General features: G+C 49.4%; 1 protein-coding gene and 1 long non-coding RNA gene across 3 annotated transcripts in view; one reads left to right on the top strand and one right to left on the bottom strand.

Annotated features, from left to right (window-relative positions):
- The window catches only part of LOC115658542, a 47,826-nt gene extending 36,172 nt beyond the window's left edge, over positions 1 to 11,654 (bottom strand). For both annotated transcript variants that reach the window (XR_004002329.1, XR_004002328.1), the window contains exons 1-3: positions 11,567 to 11,654; positions 10,733 to 10,888; positions 5,116 to 5,219 (exon numbers count right to left, since the gene is read on the bottom strand). This is a non-coding gene — a long non-coding RNA (uncharacterized LOC115658542). The remainder of the gene's footprint in view (positions 1 to 5,115; positions 5,220 to 10,732; positions 10,889 to 11,566) is intronic.
- The window catches only part of PKD1 (polycystin 1, transient receptor potential channel interacting), an 83,334-nt gene that overhangs the window by 12,707 nt on the left and 51,295 nt on the right, over positions 1 to 19,332 (top strand). Inside the window, exons 6-14 of the mRNA XM_030577643.1 lie at positions 2,812 to 3,026; positions 5,485 to 5,600; positions 5,685 to 5,811; positions 7,742 to 8,016; positions 8,565 to 9,314; positions 11,574 to 11,705; positions 13,614 to 13,789; positions 14,670 to 14,803; positions 15,657 to 19,279. Of these exons, the coding sequence (XP_030433503.1) occupies positions 2,812 to 3,026; positions 5,485 to 5,600; positions 5,685 to 5,811; positions 7,742 to 8,016; positions 8,565 to 9,314; positions 11,574 to 11,705; positions 13,614 to 13,789; positions 14,670 to 14,803; positions 15,657 to 19,279 (5,548 nt within the window). The remainder of the gene's footprint in view (positions 1 to 2,811; positions 3,027 to 5,484; positions 5,601 to 5,684; positions 5,812 to 7,741; positions 8,017 to 8,564; positions 9,315 to 11,573; positions 11,706 to 13,613; positions 13,790 to 14,669; positions 14,804 to 15,656; positions 19,280 to 19,332) is intronic.

Raw genomic sequence — 19,332 nt, 5'->3', positions numbered from 1 at the left:
CTCTGAACCAGTTCTCCCCACCAAGAACCAGGGCCCTGTGAACCAGTTCCCCCACACCTACAACCAGTGACTCTCCCCTTCCAAAATGCTGGAACTTTTCCTCTCCTGCCGGTGACCCATGATAGACAGATCATTAGTTCTCCAGAAATGCTACTGCTGGAATAAAGAAAGTGCAGTCCAGCTCCTACTTCAACTGAGAGAATTTACCCTCATTTAGAGATACTGGACCCACCAGCCAGGGAGGGGGCAAAGGAATTGTCCAGCCAGTCTTGGTTGGTTTGTTTCTTTTTTTAAATTTTTTATTTTTGATGACTTGCAGTTAGATCATAGCTGGAATTAGAAAAGGAAAAACTCTATTGGGTTTTACTGATGACAGCAAATAGGCTGTTTCCTAGCCCGCTCTTCTTAATCCCTTCCAGTGTTTCAGGAACAAAGCACAGCAATTGTTTGTTTTTTTAATCTGATTTGTGATAAAAATTACTGATTCACAGAACAATTATGTTCATCGTTGTTTTTCAGTATGACCTCATTAATCATGTCTAAGGCAACAATTTAATCATGGGTATTTTTAGTAAAAGTCATGGACAGGTCATGGACAAGAAACAAAAAATCACGGCCCATGACCTGTCCGTGGCTTATACCATAAATACCCCTGATTGAATCTTTGGGGGGGGAGGGGCACTGTGCGGGGCAAGTCTACGGCACCAACAGTGTGTGGAGCCCTGGGGGCCTGTTGCCACTCCCGCCACCTGGGGGGGAGCCCCAGGGACCCGCTGCTGATCCAGCAGCAGCTTGGGTGGGAGGGAAGCCCCGGGGGGCCAGTGGCTGTTCTGGCCACCATGGGGGGAAGCCCTGGGGCCAGCCGCTGAGCTGTGGCTGCTCCTGCCGTCCCCAGGGCCAGCCACATCGGCCACTGCTTGGGCAGGCCCGGCTCTAGGCACCAGCACTCCAGGCATGTGCTTGGGATGGCACTTTCCAAGGGGCAGCACTCCAGCCTTTTTTTTTTTTTTTCTTTTTTTTGCTTCGGGCGCAAAATGCAGGGAGCCGGCCCTGAGCAGAGGTGAGCTGCAGTAGTGGGGGGCACGGTGGGGGGTGCGGGGAGGGCCACAGGAAGTAACCCTGGGGGGGGCAGAAGAACCAGTCCCCCCCTAGATCACCTCTGCCTCCTCCCCTGAGCATGCCGCCACTCTGCTTCTCCCCCCTCCCTCCCAGGTAAGCCTGGGAAGGAGGGGTAGGAGGGGAAATGCGGTGTCCCCGGGGGGAGGAGGCAGGGCCGAGGATTTGGGGAAGGGGTTGGAATGGGGCGGGGAAGGGGCGGAGTTGGGGCGGGGCCGGGGGGGGGCATGGGGAAATTTTTTTGCTTGGGGTGGCAAAAAACTTGGAGCCGGCCGTGGTCCCAGGGGTCAGCTGCTGGGAGCTTCCAGAACAGTGGCTGGTGTGGTTGGCTGCAGGGGCGTCCAAAGGCTGCCAGCAGAGCCGCTGCAGCCGTGGCCAGTCTGGCTGTCCCCAGGGCCGCTGCTTGGGCACCCCTGGGGTCAGCCACACTGGCTGCTGCGGAAGTTACCGAGGTTGCAGGAAGTCACAGAATCTGTTACTTCCGCAACCTCCGTGGCAAACACGGAGCTTTAATCATGTCATCTGGTGAAGACTTGTTGGTGGAGAGACACCAATTGTCTCCTTAGGCTGCTCTTTGCAAAGCAGCTTGCAAAGCACTACCTTGTGAGCATCTCAGTTTTCAAAAGTGAAGCAGTGATGGGTGCGATTTGGAGGGGATACCTTTGAGGTGATGGTACAAGTGGGGCAGGGAAGTGTCGACAAGCGATGCTTTCTGCTGTGAGTTAATATGGAACAAATGCCTTAGCATACGAGCACTATCTTTTGGGTGAGATGTAAAGCAGAAGTTCCTGGCTGCCTTTGACCAGTGGAGATCCTACAGGATTTTCCATAAGAGCCAACTTTGGTGATCAGCCAAAATTCCAAATTGGGCAGTTATATTCCATTGACCTAAATCAATCCTGGCAGTTTCCACTGTATGGGACATTCTTCTTCACTTCCATGTCCTACATTGCTTTGCTCTGCTCTTGTATTCTACGGTGTTAAACTCTGCACCAATTCTATTCCCAACTCTAGGGGACATGCATCCGATGAAGTGGGTATTCACCCACGAAAGCTCATGCTCCAAAACGTCTGTTAGTCTATAAGGTGCCACAGGATTCTTTGCTGCTTTTCCCAACTCTAGTGTTACTGGAGAATACTATATTTCTTAATGAGAAGTTCCTATAGGTGAAACGCAAGGTTTATAAAAGATATCGGCAGCGCTGATAGGTAATGGAAATTCTCCTTTATCTACAGTGCAACTGTTCAGGAGAACCCACGTTCTATCCCCAGCATCATCAGGAGGTTCCGAGTGCAACTCAATGACATGTGTGAAGATGCTGCATGGTCCCAGCTTTGCTATATTATTACATGGCAGATTCTGGTAGCGCACCCATCACCATGGCATCTGAACTCCTTAGGAGGCAGCTTGCCTTATGAATTAAATGCCTTTATAACTATGGCTTTCACTCATTAGCAGGTCACAATATGGTTTGCTACTTAGGAGATTGTCTTTCAAGAATCACGTCCTTGAGGTAGAATGAGCACTGCAATAATTTAGTAATTAAAAGGGCTCTTTGAATATTGACTGACATGTGGATGGAAGCTGTTATGGTTATTTTCATCGAGAACCCTGGATGGATGGAGTCTGTCCCAGATCTTTTCAATACTTGTGATTTCCTGAAAATTCTGGCATTATTTTGCATTGTTTTGAAGGGGCCTTGATGTCTGGATCGGATTCAATGATTTTGCAAGTGCTGGAGCTCAGCAGAGGGGTGAAGGATTTAATCTGGAGAGCTGTCAGAACTGGCTGCCAGGAGAGCCCCATCCATCAAACGCTGACCACTGTGTCCGGATGGGCCCGACGGGCCAATGCAACACCGACCTGTGCATGGCCAAGCACAGCTATGTGTGCGAGTACAAGCCAAAAGGTGGGCTCTCCCGCTGCCCTGCTCTCAGCAGGCCTTCTGCACCTGGGTCTTGGTTGGAGGTGGCATGTCTCAGTCCAAAGGGAAGGGCCCCATTGTTTTTCTGGTTAATCATCATCTTTGTTAGATGGAAGTTGGGAATTTCCGAGCCTCTTACAAATGTTCTGGACAATAAAAGCATGTTCTGTGGAGTCCCCAGAAGGAAGGCAGAACAGGCCAAATGGCCTATTTTATAGCCACCTACAGTATTTGAGCGTGCACTAGTTTGGAAGCGCAGATACCAGGCTTGAGTGCATAGAACAGGTCATTGCTCACTTCAAGTGTAACCTAGTAAGTAGGACAACCCATTGATTTGTAATTCAGACACAACTAGCAGCCCTGGGAGAACAGCCAACTGACTTGCCATCAGTTAGTGTTTCTCTTGTGGGTTTTGAAGCAGACAACTTGCACACTGATGGAGCTGCAGCCCAGCCCGCTAACCCTTCCCAAATGTCTAAAATGTTCTCTAAAAATACGCACATACTGGGTTATCACCCAAAGACATGGCCTCATATTCTGAATAAAACACACGCAAAATATCTTGGAGAAACATGCTCTCAGGCAGTGGGTCTTGAAGTGTATAGTGCCCATATGTCACAACAAACTCCCTCTCACTGCTGGGAAGTTAGGGAGGAAGACAGAACAAAACATGGCTGCACCATGCGCTTTTTCATTCTTTGGTCTTTTTCTATGTTAATGGCTTGTGCAGCACCCCAATTGTCTCTGCCTGGAAAGGGGCGGCATTTTACACAGGCATTTCCTATGATTTTGTTGGATATTTTTTTCAGTTTGCACATTAAGGCAATAGAAGCCCCATGGCAGCAAGTCTCGGAGCCTGGGTCAACTGATTCAGGCTCTCAGGGCCCAGGCTGCAGGGCTAAAATAGCAATGTAGACAGTTGGGCTCAGACTGCAGCCCGGGCTTTCAGACCCTCTCCCGCTCGCAGGGTCTCAAAGTGCAGGCTCCAGCCCAAACCTGAATGTCTACACTGCTGTTTTGAACCCCATAGCCCCAGCCAGGTGACGCTGAGACGTGCTGCTGCAGGTTTTTTACTGCAGTGTATAAACTGAATAAGGAAAAGAGGTGGAGGTTAAGTGAGGGTTAGCTACACTCCTGGGTCAGCTTTGACCAGCTAAATTGAGGTTAAAAAGGTGGTAAGCTGCATCTACACTAGGAAAAAGTCAGGGTTAGCTAACCTCAACTTTCTTTCCTAGTCTAGAAATACCCCCAAAATCTGCTAGCACAGAGGACCCTCTGCCCCATCCCTGACAGTGGTACATCTGTACCCCAGCCTGGGATGGAAAGTAATGCCGGCATCCACAGGGTTACCTTCTCTGAGCTCACCAGGCCTTCGGGGCTGGTTCAGCTCCTGTCTTTCCTGGAGCCTCCAGCTTTATGGGCACTGCAGGAAGGCTGCCTTCCTTTCCTGCACCTGCAGTACAACCCGTCTGCTAGAGCTGCAAATGTTTCCTCTGTTTGGAGAGCCATGGTCAGGTTCACTGAAGTTCGTGAACATGTTGGAGAGCCAGGGACAAGCTTTGGGTGTGCCCATGCCAAAGCTGGAATGTGCACTGGCTCCAGGCATATGCTGGGTATCTGGCTGGCCTTTCAGGGTGACTCTGAGTGGAGAGTCCACTGAGGGAAGAAGCCATCTTAGCAGAATACCCCACCCTCCTGCAGCATAGGAAACCCTCTTCTCCCCCATCACACAGACAGCAGGAAGAAGCAGACCAGCTGGAAGACAAATTCCTCACCCCAGGGAGAGGGACTGGAAGACAGAGTGGGATGTTGAGAATAAGAAAGAGAATAAAGATGGGATGGGGCTCAGATAAAGTGTAAGATAAAGAGACGGGGACCCACTCTGACTGTGAAGAAAGGTCCCAGTAACTGCTCACTGATACAGTACCCCAATGTGTTAGAGACTCCAATGCCTGTCCTGCTTATGAGCAAGCCTGAGCTAGGTGAGGTTATTTTGATGGAAACCAGGTGGCTTTGGTTGAGTTTTACACAGAATTTGGGGGGCTGAATTTATACCCAATAATTCAATACAAACCTCAGGGTGTGAATCCTGTGTGAAGGAGGACGGGCAGAGTTCGCAGGATTCCCAGAAGCCGAAGCCGCTGACCGTTGCGCCGCTCTATCATCGCGCTGGGAACGCTGCAAACATTAATTACACAGGGTGGGAAGGGAATCAAAACCACAGCGTGGAGAGAAAGGTAACTGAATCATAACCACAGCTGCCTCTCCCCCAGAACTGAGGAATCATGTGATTTGAACTGGTCCAAACCCCATTTTGTAATTCCCCCTGTGATGGGTGTTACCATTCTGATCTGTGATGTGATCTAGCGTGAGCGGGGCCAAGACACAAGCACAGGACTTGCTGGCTCTCATCAGCTTTGCCTAATGCTTCCCTTGAAAACAGGAATTCTCTTGAATGCCGAAAACTTTTACGTGGGCGACCCTGCGTTTGACACACCCAGGTCTGTGAGATACGTGACAAGAGAAGCTTCGCTGCCGGCTCCATTGGACACTGTGGAGGTAAGAAGAGCTCACGTTCTAGCCCCGTGGAGGGAGCTCCGTGAGCGGTGCAGCAAGGTGAAGGCCTTGGGTTTTGTTTTCCAGACAATGGTGTTCCCCAGTTTGGAGTTTCAGCAGGAAGCATTTTTAACGGCCCTTGAGTTTGTGACTCAAGAACTGCAGCGGTCTATTCACGTGAGGTTTCAGGTGCACAGACCAACACGCAGAGAAGGTACAAAATCTTCTCTCTTTCCCTGACTCCAAGTTCTTTTAAAGGTGACCCACACTGGGTTTGTGGCCTTTCCTCTTCTTTTGAAAGGAGGCCTGAGAGAGGCTTTATGATGTTTATATGTTTTAAATCTTGAGAAGTCTCAGGTGAAGTCTCACCTTCCCTCGTTTTGCTGGGGGATGTCCTGGGGGCATCTCAGTGCATGTGCATCGATTGGAAGTTTGAATCTTTAACACGGTCGCCTGTTCCGCAAAATCTGTGTTGGGTGTTGGCGTTAAACTAACAAAACAAAGACACTTCCCCTGGCCGTGGCTGCAGTTTTCCACCACTTCGCTTCTGGGATACTGCTGGCATCACTTGCTCTCTGCTCCCGCGGCGCCTCCTGGGCCGGATCGGGCCTGGAGTTTCTGAAGCAGACATCAAGTGAGAACCCTCCCCACTCCTCACACAACAACCAATGGAGCCATTCCAGTCTTCTCTCCAAACCACAGAGCAGCTCAAAAATGGGCCAAGCCTCCAGAGCTCTCCAGCCTCCTGTATTGGCAGGGAGGCTCCCGCTTGTGAATGGGGGGAGGCACTCAATGGTTTGAGCTTTGGAGGACTGAAGCTCTAAATTATGGAGACCCCCCAGGAGTCCTCCAGGACTCCAACCATAGAGATCCTGCCTCTAGGATGGCTCCCAACTCACATGACATAGAGATAGGAATAGAGCAGTGGGCAAATGTGAGGGAGAGACAGACACTCTAGCCGCCAGACATTCTAGGGCTGTGGGCTGGTTGTGTGGGGAATAGTCTTCTCAGAGAATCTAGGGTTAACGTGTGTGTTGGGTGGGGCAGGGGGAAACTTGAGGTAAGGAGAAGCTGGGAGGGGGGGAGTGGAACCAGGACAGCGATGGGGAAGATGGAACCAGTCAGAGAAAGGGGATAGGTGGGGAAATGCAAGGAAGGATTTGCAGTGGAAAAGGAGTCACAGAGGAAGTGTCTTTGGATGGTGAACAAAAGAGGGGATTTATGCAAAAGAGATGATGACTATTCATCAACTATATAAATGTCAGGGCATTACATTATTAGCATACAGTCTGCAGCTTTTGGGACCTACCCCCTGAAGTCAGTGAAGTTGCCCCAACTTTCGCTAGGTCTGCATTTGGTCCAAGGTTGAAGCCATAGGATGATTTTTCTTATAATGGATTCCAAAGGCTTCCTTGAGGAATTGTCGCATCTCATGAAATATGAAGACTAACCAGATCTTGGGAAGAAATGAATTCACCTTCTGCATTATTTCTTTCTACTTGAGAATGCAGAAAATGTAACACCATGATGGATTGTGCTCCGTCTAGTCCCAAAAGTTAACAGGGGAGAAAATTTCTTCCTGACCATGAAACATGACAATAGAGCATCCTTATAATTTTGGCTGAAGAGGGATGAATAGTATGGTCTAACAGGCCATTTCCATGAGTCTCAGTGCAACTGTGCAGAAGTCACAATTTTTGTGGGAATGAATTTTCCCACAAGAAGGTTTGATGCAGTCACACAGTCCACAGTTGTGAAAAAGAAAAGATATTTTGACATTTGAAAATTGATATTCTGACATCTAAGTGCTAACTTGTGAAAACTAACAATGCATTTTCAACGTTCAAAGCCAGCTCTGCTAAAAAAAAAAAAAGGGTCTGCTTTTGCTTGGAAATAGCTCTAAAATTGGAAAAGGACCATTTTCTCTCTACAAACTGTGCAATCTTAATGAAATTTTCCACTAACAAGGTCAATTTTTGGCCCAAAGAGCAAATGCAGTTGATTGACATTTTTGACTTTTTCAAATTCATGGAAAAATGTGAGAAAACCTTGAATTTTGAGTATTTGGAGAATTTATTCTTAATTTAATTCTACACAAGTATGTGCCTGAGCTATCAGATTTGTTCTTTCCTCCCGCCTTCCAGGTTACAAGGAGGGAAAAAACGCTACATATCCATTCCACACTTCTCAGGATATTGGGAACTGGACACTACTTGAATGCCCTGCTGGTTTCCAGTGGTGTCACTTGACTAATACATGTTTGTCGCTAAGCAGTTGCTGCACCCCAGTGGAATGTGCCAATGATTCCATCACCAATAGCACCAACTCCCTTTCTTGGCACAATGAAAGCCAGCTCAGCTATGAACTCCTCACAGAGTTTCTCTTCACTATACCAGCTAACACCTCTGCTCAGTATCTGGTAAGTGCAAATTAACTGGTATAACCAATGTGTGGACAGGGCTGTTTTCCTTGGGTACTGAACTATGGGTCCAACCTGTGTGGCAGGTGTTATCCCCATTTTACAGATGGGGAAACTGAGGCACAGAGCCATGAAGTGACTTATTCATGATCCCACAGCAAGTAAGTGGCAGAATCTGGAACTCCCACTTCCTTCCTCTAGCCACTTCCCAGTAATTTGTTGCAACAATAAAGTGGATGGAAGGGTCAGTTTTCAAAGCTTTGTGCAAGATTTTAACAGGGCCATGCTCATTGCATTTAACAAGAAGGTTGAACTGCAGAATAAAACTGATGTTTATCTCAGTTTACAGCACATCCAGTTCCTAGCGGCAAAGAGGGTAGCATTTTAAGAAAGCTCCCTGAGCTACTGGATTTGCTGTGGTCTTTATCCTGGCTGTAAATCCAATGGTAAACTTTCTCACCTGCCCAAATTTGGGACTGGTGATGGGGATTGCAGTGCCTGCTGAGAATTTAAGCCATGGAATCAAAATAATCTCTACCCTTTCACAGGTGATGTTTAAAGGTGAAGACACCTTTGTCAGGCCTAAGGATGTCTTCAGCATCCAGCACGATGCAGCGCCAGGCTTGTTTCTCCAGTGCCAGCCAAGTACACTATCACCTTACAGAATGAACTACTTAAGCACAAATTCTTCTGACTGGGTGCCCAGCCTGTCTGCCAACCTCAGCGGTGCAATCTGGAAGAATGACACCGTGTGCTCTCTCAGGGTTCTCTATGCCACTGAACAGATAACACCGCTTATCAGTCAACCCAATCCCGGGCTGGAGCATCATGGTCTCTACACCGTTAAAGCCACAGTAGACAATGGAGTCTTTAGTGCCAACTTGTCTTGCAGTTTCTGGGTCACTTCTCTGGTGTCAGGCCTCCGTGTCATTCACCCCTCTCCTCACAGTGGCAAAGTCTATGTGCCAACTAACCACTCTTCGCTGGTGGTGAAGATATCCTCAGGGGTGAATGCAACGGCAAGCTGGCTTGGCGAGAACCGGACCTTTCCCTTTGAAGGGGCATGCCCGCCAGCCATTGTTCCACTGACAGCAGACTGCACCAGGGACACCAACGACACCTGGTTCTCGGTGGTCGAGCTGAGTGGCGGCGGGGAGAGCGTGAGCACCAGGCTGCTCATGGTGGAAAACTCAGTGAGCTCCCAGAACATCACTGTCAAAGTGAAAGTGGAGGAGCCCATTAGAGGACTCCGAGCGACCCCTGACCCGGAAACCAGAGTCTTGCTAAACACCCGGGTGGTGAGTCATTGCACTGTTGTTAAATTATTAATAATGTTTTCATTGCAGCCTTTAATGCGAATGCTTTGGGTTTGGGAAACAGCCCTGATGTAAACAAGGTGGATCACAGGTGCAGTACTAATGAGGACCTGCACCTCCATGTGATCTGCTCCATTTTATGTATGTCAGATAGGGCCTTTGATCCCATGGCAAAGTGCCAACACAGCTCCTCACTAGGGCAGATGTGGATGCCCCTAAATTAGGCGTGTAATTTAGCAGTACACCTCCTGATGTCGACCTTAAATATCCCAGCATTAGGGTAGGAGAATGTTACCCTGATAGGAGAATGTTAGCTCAGCGTTTCTTTCCTTGCTCCCATAAATTGCCCAAATGATCAGGTGCATTGTGGAAGGTCAGGGTTCATGTTCCTCTGACTTCCTTTTGAAGTTCTGATTTGCTGTCACAAATACCATCCACCCACCAGCTGGAGCTATATATACTTTCTTTGTCTACCAAAGTCCTGTAATTATCCTAGTGTCTTCAGTCCTTTTCTCCACTCCTCTTTCCCCACTGCAAAGTTAAACCCTGCTCAGAGGCCAAGGAATCACTGTTTGGTAACTACCTATTAGAACCGTTTTAATCTTTGGCTGCTTAATGGCAGAAAATATGCAAGTCCGTGCCTGCAGTCCCTGTCGGTCTCATCTCACCAGTTGGTCTCTGCAGCTGTCGGGTTAAGAAGTCTGATTGTGCTAATGAGACATGTTCTAGAGGAGCAGGAATCCAACTCTGGCCTGCCAAGTGCAACTGGATCTATTTAGGCTTTGGGTCGGGTATTTCCTAGTGAAAAGGGTCAGAGGTTCAGTTCAGTGAAGCAGCCAAAGCGTGGCAGCATCTGCAAAGTTATCAGAGCCTCTTGGAACAGGAAGGAACATAGTCTTGTGGACAGATCTCCAGGGAAGGGGTGTAGTCAGGAGACCTGGGTTCTGGTCCTAGTTATGCCATTGGTGAGCTCCATGAAGCATCAGTCTCTCACTGCGTGAATTTCCCCATCTGTACAAGAAGGCTAAGAATGCTCACCCACCTCCGTAAATTGCTCTGAAACCTATGTTTGAAAAGTGCTCATTACTATTATCTGGAAATATTGGAAAAACAGGTTTTCTGGAACATCCTATTAAGTGAGACTCTGTCCCTTTTTAAGGCATGAAAGCAGTGGGGAAGAGTCGACAGCAAAATAATTTAGATTGTGAATTCTTTGGGGCAAGGCCCTGGTCTGATTACTGTATGTGATGTAAGAGCCATGCTTACCTAAGGAGCTGTAGCCTGGGATTTCAGCAGAATTTAGCTCCCCAACTCCCACTGACTTTTAATGGGACTAGGATACATCTCTCCTGAAACCCCTTGGAAAGAACTAATTTTAGGAAAGACTACTTTGAAATTACCTTGAAAGGAAACTCAACAATAGTCACAGTGTTGTTGTTATCCCCCCAGCTGAGAGTCTCCAAGTTTTGTCCCCTCCTTTCGCTTCTCTGTTTGGAGACTTTGATTGAACTAGCAGCAATAAACAGGATTTCAGGCTCCTCAGTGCTGACCAGGAGCTGGAAAGAGAAAGATGTCTGACCATCTGAGGAGGGGAGATTAGCTTGGACTATGAAAGACCTAAAGGGACTAAAAGTAAACCCTACTGTTCACTTTCCATTCAGTCTAAAAATGAAATCCCCCAAAATACAGTAACTAAAAGGCAGAGTCTAAAGGATGCAGAAACCATTTCTTGTCCTATCAGCAGCTGTCAGTGAATCTTGAACTAGCCTGTAAGATTGAATCTGTTCTGTCTCCTGTTCAGCTGGGAAGTGCTGTGCATGCTTCTTTCATGCCCTAGTGCAGAGATTCTCAACCAGGGGTCTGGGGTCCCCTGGGAGGCCATGAGCAGGTTTCAGGGGGTGCTCCAAAATACACCAGAAAGCAAGGCTGGCGTTAGACTCTCACTGGGGCCAGGGCAGAAAGCCGAAGCCCAAGTCACCTGGTGCGGGGCTGAAGCTGAAGTCCGAGCAGCTTAGCTTCGTGAGGCCCTCTGTGGGTTGGAACCCAGGGCAATTGCCCTGCTTGCTACCCTGCTTGCTACCCCCTAACACCAGCTCTGGCTTTTAATCTCCTGGATATGCAGAAAAACAGTTGCTGAAGCACAGGGGGCCCATAGAGTTTTAAGAGCATGTTGGGAGGGGCCTCAGAAAGAAAAAGGTTGAGAACCCCTTGTCTAGTATAAAGTGTCCTCGTACCTTTCAGAGCTACATCCCTGTGATGGAGGCCGGGTCGGATGTGACTTTCAGATGGACGGTAGACGATAAACCATCTTTCACTTTTTACAACGTCGTCTTCAACGTTATCTACCAAAGCCCAGCTGTGTACAAGCTCTCGGTAAGCCAAGGCCTCTCCCGTGGCACCGTTTCAGGTCTGCTTTTCCACTGGGTTCCACCAGCTGAAAAGGGAAAGCAGCAGTTTGACGAGGAGGAAGAGATTTCTGCCCACGCCCTGCCCATTCGCAAGCCAGTTGGTAACGCAGGCTGTGCACTGCAGCTTCCTGAAAAGGCTTTTGCTGCACTTGCAAAGCTGCTTAATCTTTCGCTTTGCTCTGTTCTTCTCTTGCAAAGGAAAATGGTGAGAGCTTCCTTTTGTGTCCTCCACTCCACTGCTCTCTCTTCTTCTCTCTTCCCCTCTCCTCCATTCCTCGCCTTTGTTCTTCTTTCCCCCTCCTCTGTTCTTTGTTCCTCCCCCTTCTCCTTTTCTCTTCCTTTGTCCCTATTATCTCCGGGTCTCTCCTCTGACCATTTCCTTCCTTCCTTCCTGTCCATTCTCCTCCCATGTTGCTTTGCTCCTCTCTCCCAGTTTTCACAGTTCATCTTGGTCCCCTTTTCTGACCGTTCTGATCTTTCTTCTCAGCCCCCCTCCAGCTTTGCCCCCGGCCTCCGCTCCTCTCCATCCCTGCCTTGTCTCATTAGAAGTGCTGAAGCTGTACTTTGGATGCTTGCATCCTACACCCTCCGTTATGTCTGGAGCTACTCACCTGCCCCTGCCCCTTTAGGAAGCTGCTGATGCTCCATCAGTGGCTCTCAATGCCTGTGCACAGCAGCTGGAGGCAGCTTGCTAGCGACAAGGCTCAGACAGAGCCAGCGAATGAATGATTGGTAACTTCAGGGCTGGAAGAGTCTCCTGGGTCATGTGCACTTGTTGAGTTCCAAGGCAGCAGGGCAGAAATTCCTCTCCCTGACTCCAGAATCCAGTTCTACCTTGAACAGACCTAACAGTGGAGCCATGACAGCTTCACAGGGAAGATTATTCCACTGGGCATGTGACTTTGTGGTCATGGATGCTTTCCAGTTTGAATGGGCCTCTTCCGACAGTCTATTACCCTGGCTTTCTGCCTCTCGTTACTCCCCCTACCCCATTCACACTTATTTACCAGCTCTCCCCTGAGCTGCTCAGGCCCTGTTTCCTTTCCCTCTCCCCAGTCCCTTTCAGTGTTTTCCCCTGGACTCTCTCTGGTTTATTGGAGTTTGTCACACGGGCACTCACCATCAGGGGTGCCTCCTCCTGGCTGCCCTGGGGATTAGCTCTTTCCCGGTCTGGGATCCCCTTCCGCTGCTTGCTGCATGCCCTACTGCCGCTCAGTCTCTGCGACTGGGTGCTTTTTCTTCGTGACTTGGCTTTCCAACCAGGTCATTATACGTGTTTCCCCCTTCTGGGGTATCAAAGTCTTTCTAAGTCTCTATCCACACTGTCCAACTCAGGCAGTCTGCCCACTCACTGCCCCATGGTACCACTCCCTCAGGGGCTGGCAGGGGAACCTGGGCCCACCCTCTGCTCTGAGGCCTTCTCCTCAGCAGCTAAGGTCTGCCTTATCCCACACCTTGCTGCTTTTCCCCTGAGTCTTTCCTACCTTTCTGGCTCTCCCTCCCAAATTCCCTTCTCCCAGGGAGTAACTGTACACTTCCCTTTATAGTCCCAACCACACCTCCCTTCCCCCTGGAGCCTTCCTTCTGTTGCCAGTCCCTTGGCTTTGTGTAAGCCCTGCTTATTCCCTCACAGATGAGCTTGCTTCCAATTAGTGGCCTCCTCTTTGCCTAAATCTCTCCCCTGTTTGCTGCTTAATTGGCTGATTGGGCCCGCCTGGCCTAATTCCGCTTGCTCAGGGCCCGTTTGGGGAGACACCCCATCCCAGTGTCCGTTTAGCACTGTGAAACCCAGATCCCTCCTTGGTGCTGTACTCCCAGGAGCGTGGTGAGGTGACCTCAGAGCCATTCTGTTTGTCCTGCCTGTCCCTAACAGCTCACCGCATCCAATCATGTCAGCAATGTCACAGTTGATTACAACGTCACAGTGGAGAAGATGAATAGGATGAAGGACCTGACCGTGTCTGAGATCCCACTGATCCTCCCTCAGAACACAACCGTGGAGCTTACCGCCAGAGTACAGATCGACTCGGCTGTGGACGCTACTTTCTTGTGAGTCCTTTGCACATTGCCCAAACCTTAGGGTCTCACTGTGCATAGCTCAGGGGCTTTGCTGTGGCTGATTTCTCACCTGAGGGCCAGTTGATTTAAATGGATATTCGGCCTAATTCGCAGGCTCTGGGTTATTCATTCCTCCTTGCTCGTTCAAGGGAAATTCCGATTGAAGTCCCTCGGAGGTTGACTGAGTGAGGCCTTTGCTAGGTGATCTTTCCTTTGGCTTTGTCTTCATTCCTCACCTGCTCAGAAGAGAATCATCAGAGAACTCCCTGTGCAGTGTCTCTCCTCTCCTATGGGATATGTTTTGGCACCAGGGAAGGGTGTGCTGCTATTTGTAACGCCAGGTTTTTGGAACAGGAGCTGAGGGATGGTTAACTGGAGCAGGACCAGAAAAGAAATCTGATAAAGAAATCTAAACACAGTGGTACCATAACAACAAAATCTGGTACTTACACAGAAACTGATTTTCAGAGGGGCTTAGCATCCCAGCATTCCCACTGGTTTCAGCTGGGGTAGTGGGTGCTCAGTCATTCTGGAGGTCTGTCCCATAATGCCTTTCTTCTGTAACACTTGCTGGTTGGTTAGTTAGAAATGACTCCTTCCCATTCTCTAACTGCCACCATACTCCTGTCACCATGACACTGCGATGGGATTAGAACAACTCGCATTGTGATTCTCGGCAGTACCCTCTGGGGTAGCTCCTTGGGTAACCACAGTGTTGTGACTGTAGCAGAACACTGGGAATAGCACTGGGGTTGCTTACGGGATTCCAGGTGGGATCCTAAGATGCTCCAAAAGCAGCTTCCGTTTCACTTTGCAATGACCAGCTCATAGCCTGCATGTCTGATCTGCATGTCTGCTTTCCTCTCCCCAGATGGGATTTTGGAGATGGCGGTCATGAAATGTATCAGTTTAAACCTCCATATAATGAGTCTTTCCTCATTCCTGATCCCAGCGTCCATCAGGTTGTGATCGAGCACAACGTATCATACACCTATCAAGTACCAGGTAAGCTCTGTTTGCGTATCCTGGGAGAAAGAGGCTTATGCAGTTTTATTGCACTGGGGGCTACAGGGGTCAAGAGCTTCAGAAAATCCTAGCACCTCCACACTAGAGAATGATTCAGAGGCCTGCACGTATCATTAGTTTCTTTCTTGATTAAACTCCCTCCACCGTTGGTGCTGCTGGTCATTGGCTGTAATGAACAATAGACGAAGCCCTGGCAGAATTAGCATCAAGGAAGGTGACGATGACCACAGGAGGCAGGACTGGATGATCAGACATCATCTCTGACTGTGAGAACCTGTTCACAACAACAGTTTCATTTCTCCTCTGGATCACTGGTTCAAATCTAGCCCAGACTGGAAGTGTCACCATCCGATAATCTCACTGGATGTGTGTTCACATCATAGAAACTACCCTCATCGGCACAGGCAGATTTCCTTCTTGGCAATCTCAGGAGATAGACCAATAGCAGAATGGCCTGTGGAGAGTGAACTTCCCTCACATCCAGGGTTCGGGTCAGAGATGAGGCACAGTTGAAGGGCTCAGGAAGAAGCAGTGTGCATGATCACTGCCCTGTTCATCCACTATTATGTGGATGAACAGAAAAAGACTTAGTCTCCAGAACTGTCAGGCTGGCCTCTTATACAGGTAGGCCGGCCACACATGCATGTCCTATTTTCATGCACCCTTAGTGGTAATGAGAAAAAGAAGAGACATACAGCATGTGTGTGGTACAGAAGCAGAGCAGTGTCTATCTGGAATGTTTTTAACCTTTCCCATGAGGCCATTGAGGCCTGTGGTGGTTGCGTGGACCCCTCCAACATGACTGCCCATGTTCTGCTCTTTTCATCTACAGGAGAATACATCCTCGTTGTTCTAGTGTCAAACAGTTTTGAGAACCTCACCCACCAGATCCCGGTTCATGTCCACAATTACCTGACTGACTTGACTGTAGAAGCAGATGCGGATGTTCTGGTCGTAGGCCAGCCTGTTACCTTCAAAGCCAATCCACTGCCATCCCCCTATGGAGTCTGGTACACCTGGGACTTTGGAGATGGCTCCTTGCTGCTGCTGGAGAGCCAACCTAGAGTGACCCACAGCTATCAGACCAAGGGGGTATACAACGTCAGCCTGACAGCCAACAACACGATTAGCAGCGTGGAGACACATCAGTGTTACCGTGTCTTTGAAGAGATCACTGGGCTGAGAGTTTCATCTGACGAGGTGGCAGAGCAAGGCATCTCAATATCAATAAATGCTTCAGTGGAGACAGGGGACAATATCACCTGGATATTTGACATGGGGGATGGGACCATACTGATGAGCACGGTGCCAGCGGTAGAACATAGGTATGAAAAGGATGTCAACTGCTGCACTATTAACGTGACAGCTGTGAATCCCGTGAACTCTGTTTCGCAGACTGTGCCTGTCCGAGTATTCGTCCTGGAGGTCCTCAAAATAGAGCCTTCCTCTTGCATCCTGGAACACCCCAATGTACAGTTCACAGCATACGTCTCGGGGAACTCCGAGAACTACATTTTTGACTGGACCTTTGGAGATGGCTCATCCAACGTCACTGTTTATGGGGACCCTGTGGTGACGCACAATTTCACCCACAGTGGAATCTTCTCTCTCTCCCTGATTCTCTCAAGCAGTGTGAACAAGGCACACTACTTCACCATCGTCTGTGTGGAGCCGGAGATTGTCAATGTCACGCTCCTACCCTCCAAGCAGTTTGTGAGTCTTGGCAAAGAGAGCAATTTCCAGGTCAGCGCCATGCCTCTGTACCAATACAGGTACCACTGGGACTTTGGGACCAATGATTCCGCTAGGTCCGGTGGGACTGAAGTGAGTTACACTTACAAGAGCACAGGGATCTACCTGGTCACAGTGACCGTTTCCAATAATGTCTCGTTCAACAATGACACGGCTTTTGTGGAAGTCCAAGAACCAGTTGGGGTAGCAAAGATTGAATACAACGGGACAAGGGTTTTGGAGCTCAACCAGATCTACCTGTTCTCCGCCAGTGGGAATGGGACCAAAGTGAGCTACTACTGGGACTTTGGGGATGGCTGTAACCAGCTTGGACCGATCATCACCCATTCTTACAACAACACTGGCAACTATACTATCAGCTTGACTGGCTGGAACAATGTAAGCAACTGTGAGACCAGGCTCAACCTCACAGTGAAGAGGCGACTCCAGGGGCTTACCATCAATGCCAGCAGGACTGTGGTGCCACTGAATGGGTCAGTGAGCTTCGTAGCCACTCTCCTAGCTGGCAACGCTAGCCAATATTCCTGGATCCTGTGCGATAGGTGCACACCCATCCAAGGCTCCTACACCATTTCCTACACATTCCGGTCCGTGGGGACTTTTAATGTCATTGTGACGGCGGAGAATGAGATCAGCTCACTGCAGGACAGCATCTTCGTCTACGTCTTGCAGCAGATTGAAGGACTGCAGATTGCCAGCAGCGACCTCGTAGAGGACACCTATTTCCCAACCAACAGAACGCTTCATCTGCAAGCAGTGGTGAGAGATGGGACAAACATCTCTTACAGCTGGATGGCCTTGAAGGACAGCACCCCCGTGCAGACATTCAGTGGGAAGATCTTCTCCTTGAGCATCCTGGAGGCTGGGAACTATACTATCTATCTGAAAGCCACTAACATGCTGGGAAGCACAACTGTTAACAGGACAGTGGAGTTCATTGAAAGTATCGGCCTTTTAAAACCTTCTGCCTTCCCCAATCCGGCTGCCATAAATGCCTCTGTTAACATAAGCACCAGTGTAACCAGTGGCACTTGCCTAATATATATTTGGCACCTGGAAGATGGTTTCTCTCCTGTTACCATTGAACCCTTCATCATACATTCTTTCCAAAGACCTGGGGCTACAGCAGTCACTGTCACCGCTGAAAACAAGATTGGTTCCACTAATGCATCAGTTTACATCTTTATACAGGAACCCATAGTGGGGTTGAGGATTGGGACTGCAGAACTGGACAGCTACATCCCATCGGGCTCCGTGGTGACCTTCAGCGGTGAACTCGAAAAGGGGACCAATGTGACATGGCTGTGGGAGCTACCAAAAGGCTTGCAGACTGGACAGACTGTGGCGGTGACGTTCCCTAAGGCAGGTTTTTTCTCTGTCCGTCTGAATGTGTCCAATGACATCAGCTGGGCTGTGGCCGGCAAGAATATCACAGTGCAGGACAGGATTGAAGGGCTGGAGCTTTTTGTGAGCAAGAAGGTGGTGGAGCCTGGGGAACAGATCTCTTTTGTGATCAGCATGTCTTCTGGTTCCTCCGTGAGCTATTCGGTGAACATAAGTGGGGGCTACTCCGTGGTGCTCAATGGTTCTAGGTTCACCCATGAGTTCACCAAGAGCGGTGACTACCTCGTGATGGTGATGGTGCAGAATGAAGTCAGCCGGGAATGCACCCAGGTGCTTATCTCAGTACTGGAAGCCATCCATGACCTAAGGCTTGTGAATTGCTGTGAGAAGGGCATCCCAACGGGAACAAAAAAGTCCTTCACTGCCCAGGTTGGGAGTGGCTCACGGGTGTCGTACTCCTGGCAGTTCTCCTTGCAGAAAGAGCACAGCCGTGCCCTGGTCAGCTTGGCGGGCAGAAGTGTCTCCTACGCTCCAGCGGCTCCAGGACTGCTAGAAATTCATCTCAGTGCTTTCAATGACCTGGGGTGTTTGAACATCACCAGAGTGATCCAAGTCCAAGACCCAATCGTTCAAGTCTCCCTTAAGCCGGCATTGTCCTTTGTGAACAGGACAGTGTTTTTTGAAGCTTCCGTGCAGCCCAGCGCATGGCAAGTTGTTTTCTGTTGGAACTTTGGTGATGGTTCCCCAGCTCAAATCACAGAGGTGGCAGCTGCCAACTACTCCTACCTGAAGGCCGGAGATTACCAGGTGGAGGTGAATGCCACCAACCTTGTCAGCTTCATGACAGCCCATCTCACAGTCACCGTCAGAGTCCTGGAGTGCGAGGAACCGGAGGTGGAACTAGCCCTGCCAACACAGGTAGTCATGAAACGATCCCAGAGGAACTACCTGGAGGCGCAGATAGACCTCCGTGGCTGTGTCAAGTACCAGACGGAGTATCTGTGGGAGATTTACAGAGCACCCAGCTGCCTGCACTTTGGTGATGCCGACAGGGTTCACCTGCTGAGCGTTGATGTGAGCAGGCCCCAGCTGGTCATACCCAAGCTGGCCCTGGCAGTAGGAAACTATTGCTTCGTCTTCTTTGTCTCCTTTGGAGACACCCCACTGTCCAAGAGTATTTTTGCCAATGTGACTGTGACACCGAGTAAGCTGGTTCCAATCATTGATGGGGGATCTTACCGCGTGTGGTCCAACACTCGGGACTTAATCCTGGATGGTGAGAAATCCTATGACCCTAACCTGAACGATGGTGAACAGACGCCGCTGCTTTACCGGTGGTCCTGCACATCTTGCTCCAAGGTAAGAGAATCTGCACTGCAAAATTAGTGATAATTAGTTGCATTGCAGTAGTA

The sequence above is a fragment of the Gopherus evgoodei genome, chromosome 10, assembly GCF_007399415.2.
Source record: "Gopherus evgoodei ecotype Sinaloan lineage chromosome 10, rGopEvg1_v1.p, whole genome shotgun sequence".
Classification (NCBI taxonomy): Eukaryota; Metazoa; Chordata; order Testudines; family Testudinidae; genus Gopherus; species Gopherus evgoodei.
This window is presented reverse-complemented; position numbering and strand designations above follow the sequence as displayed.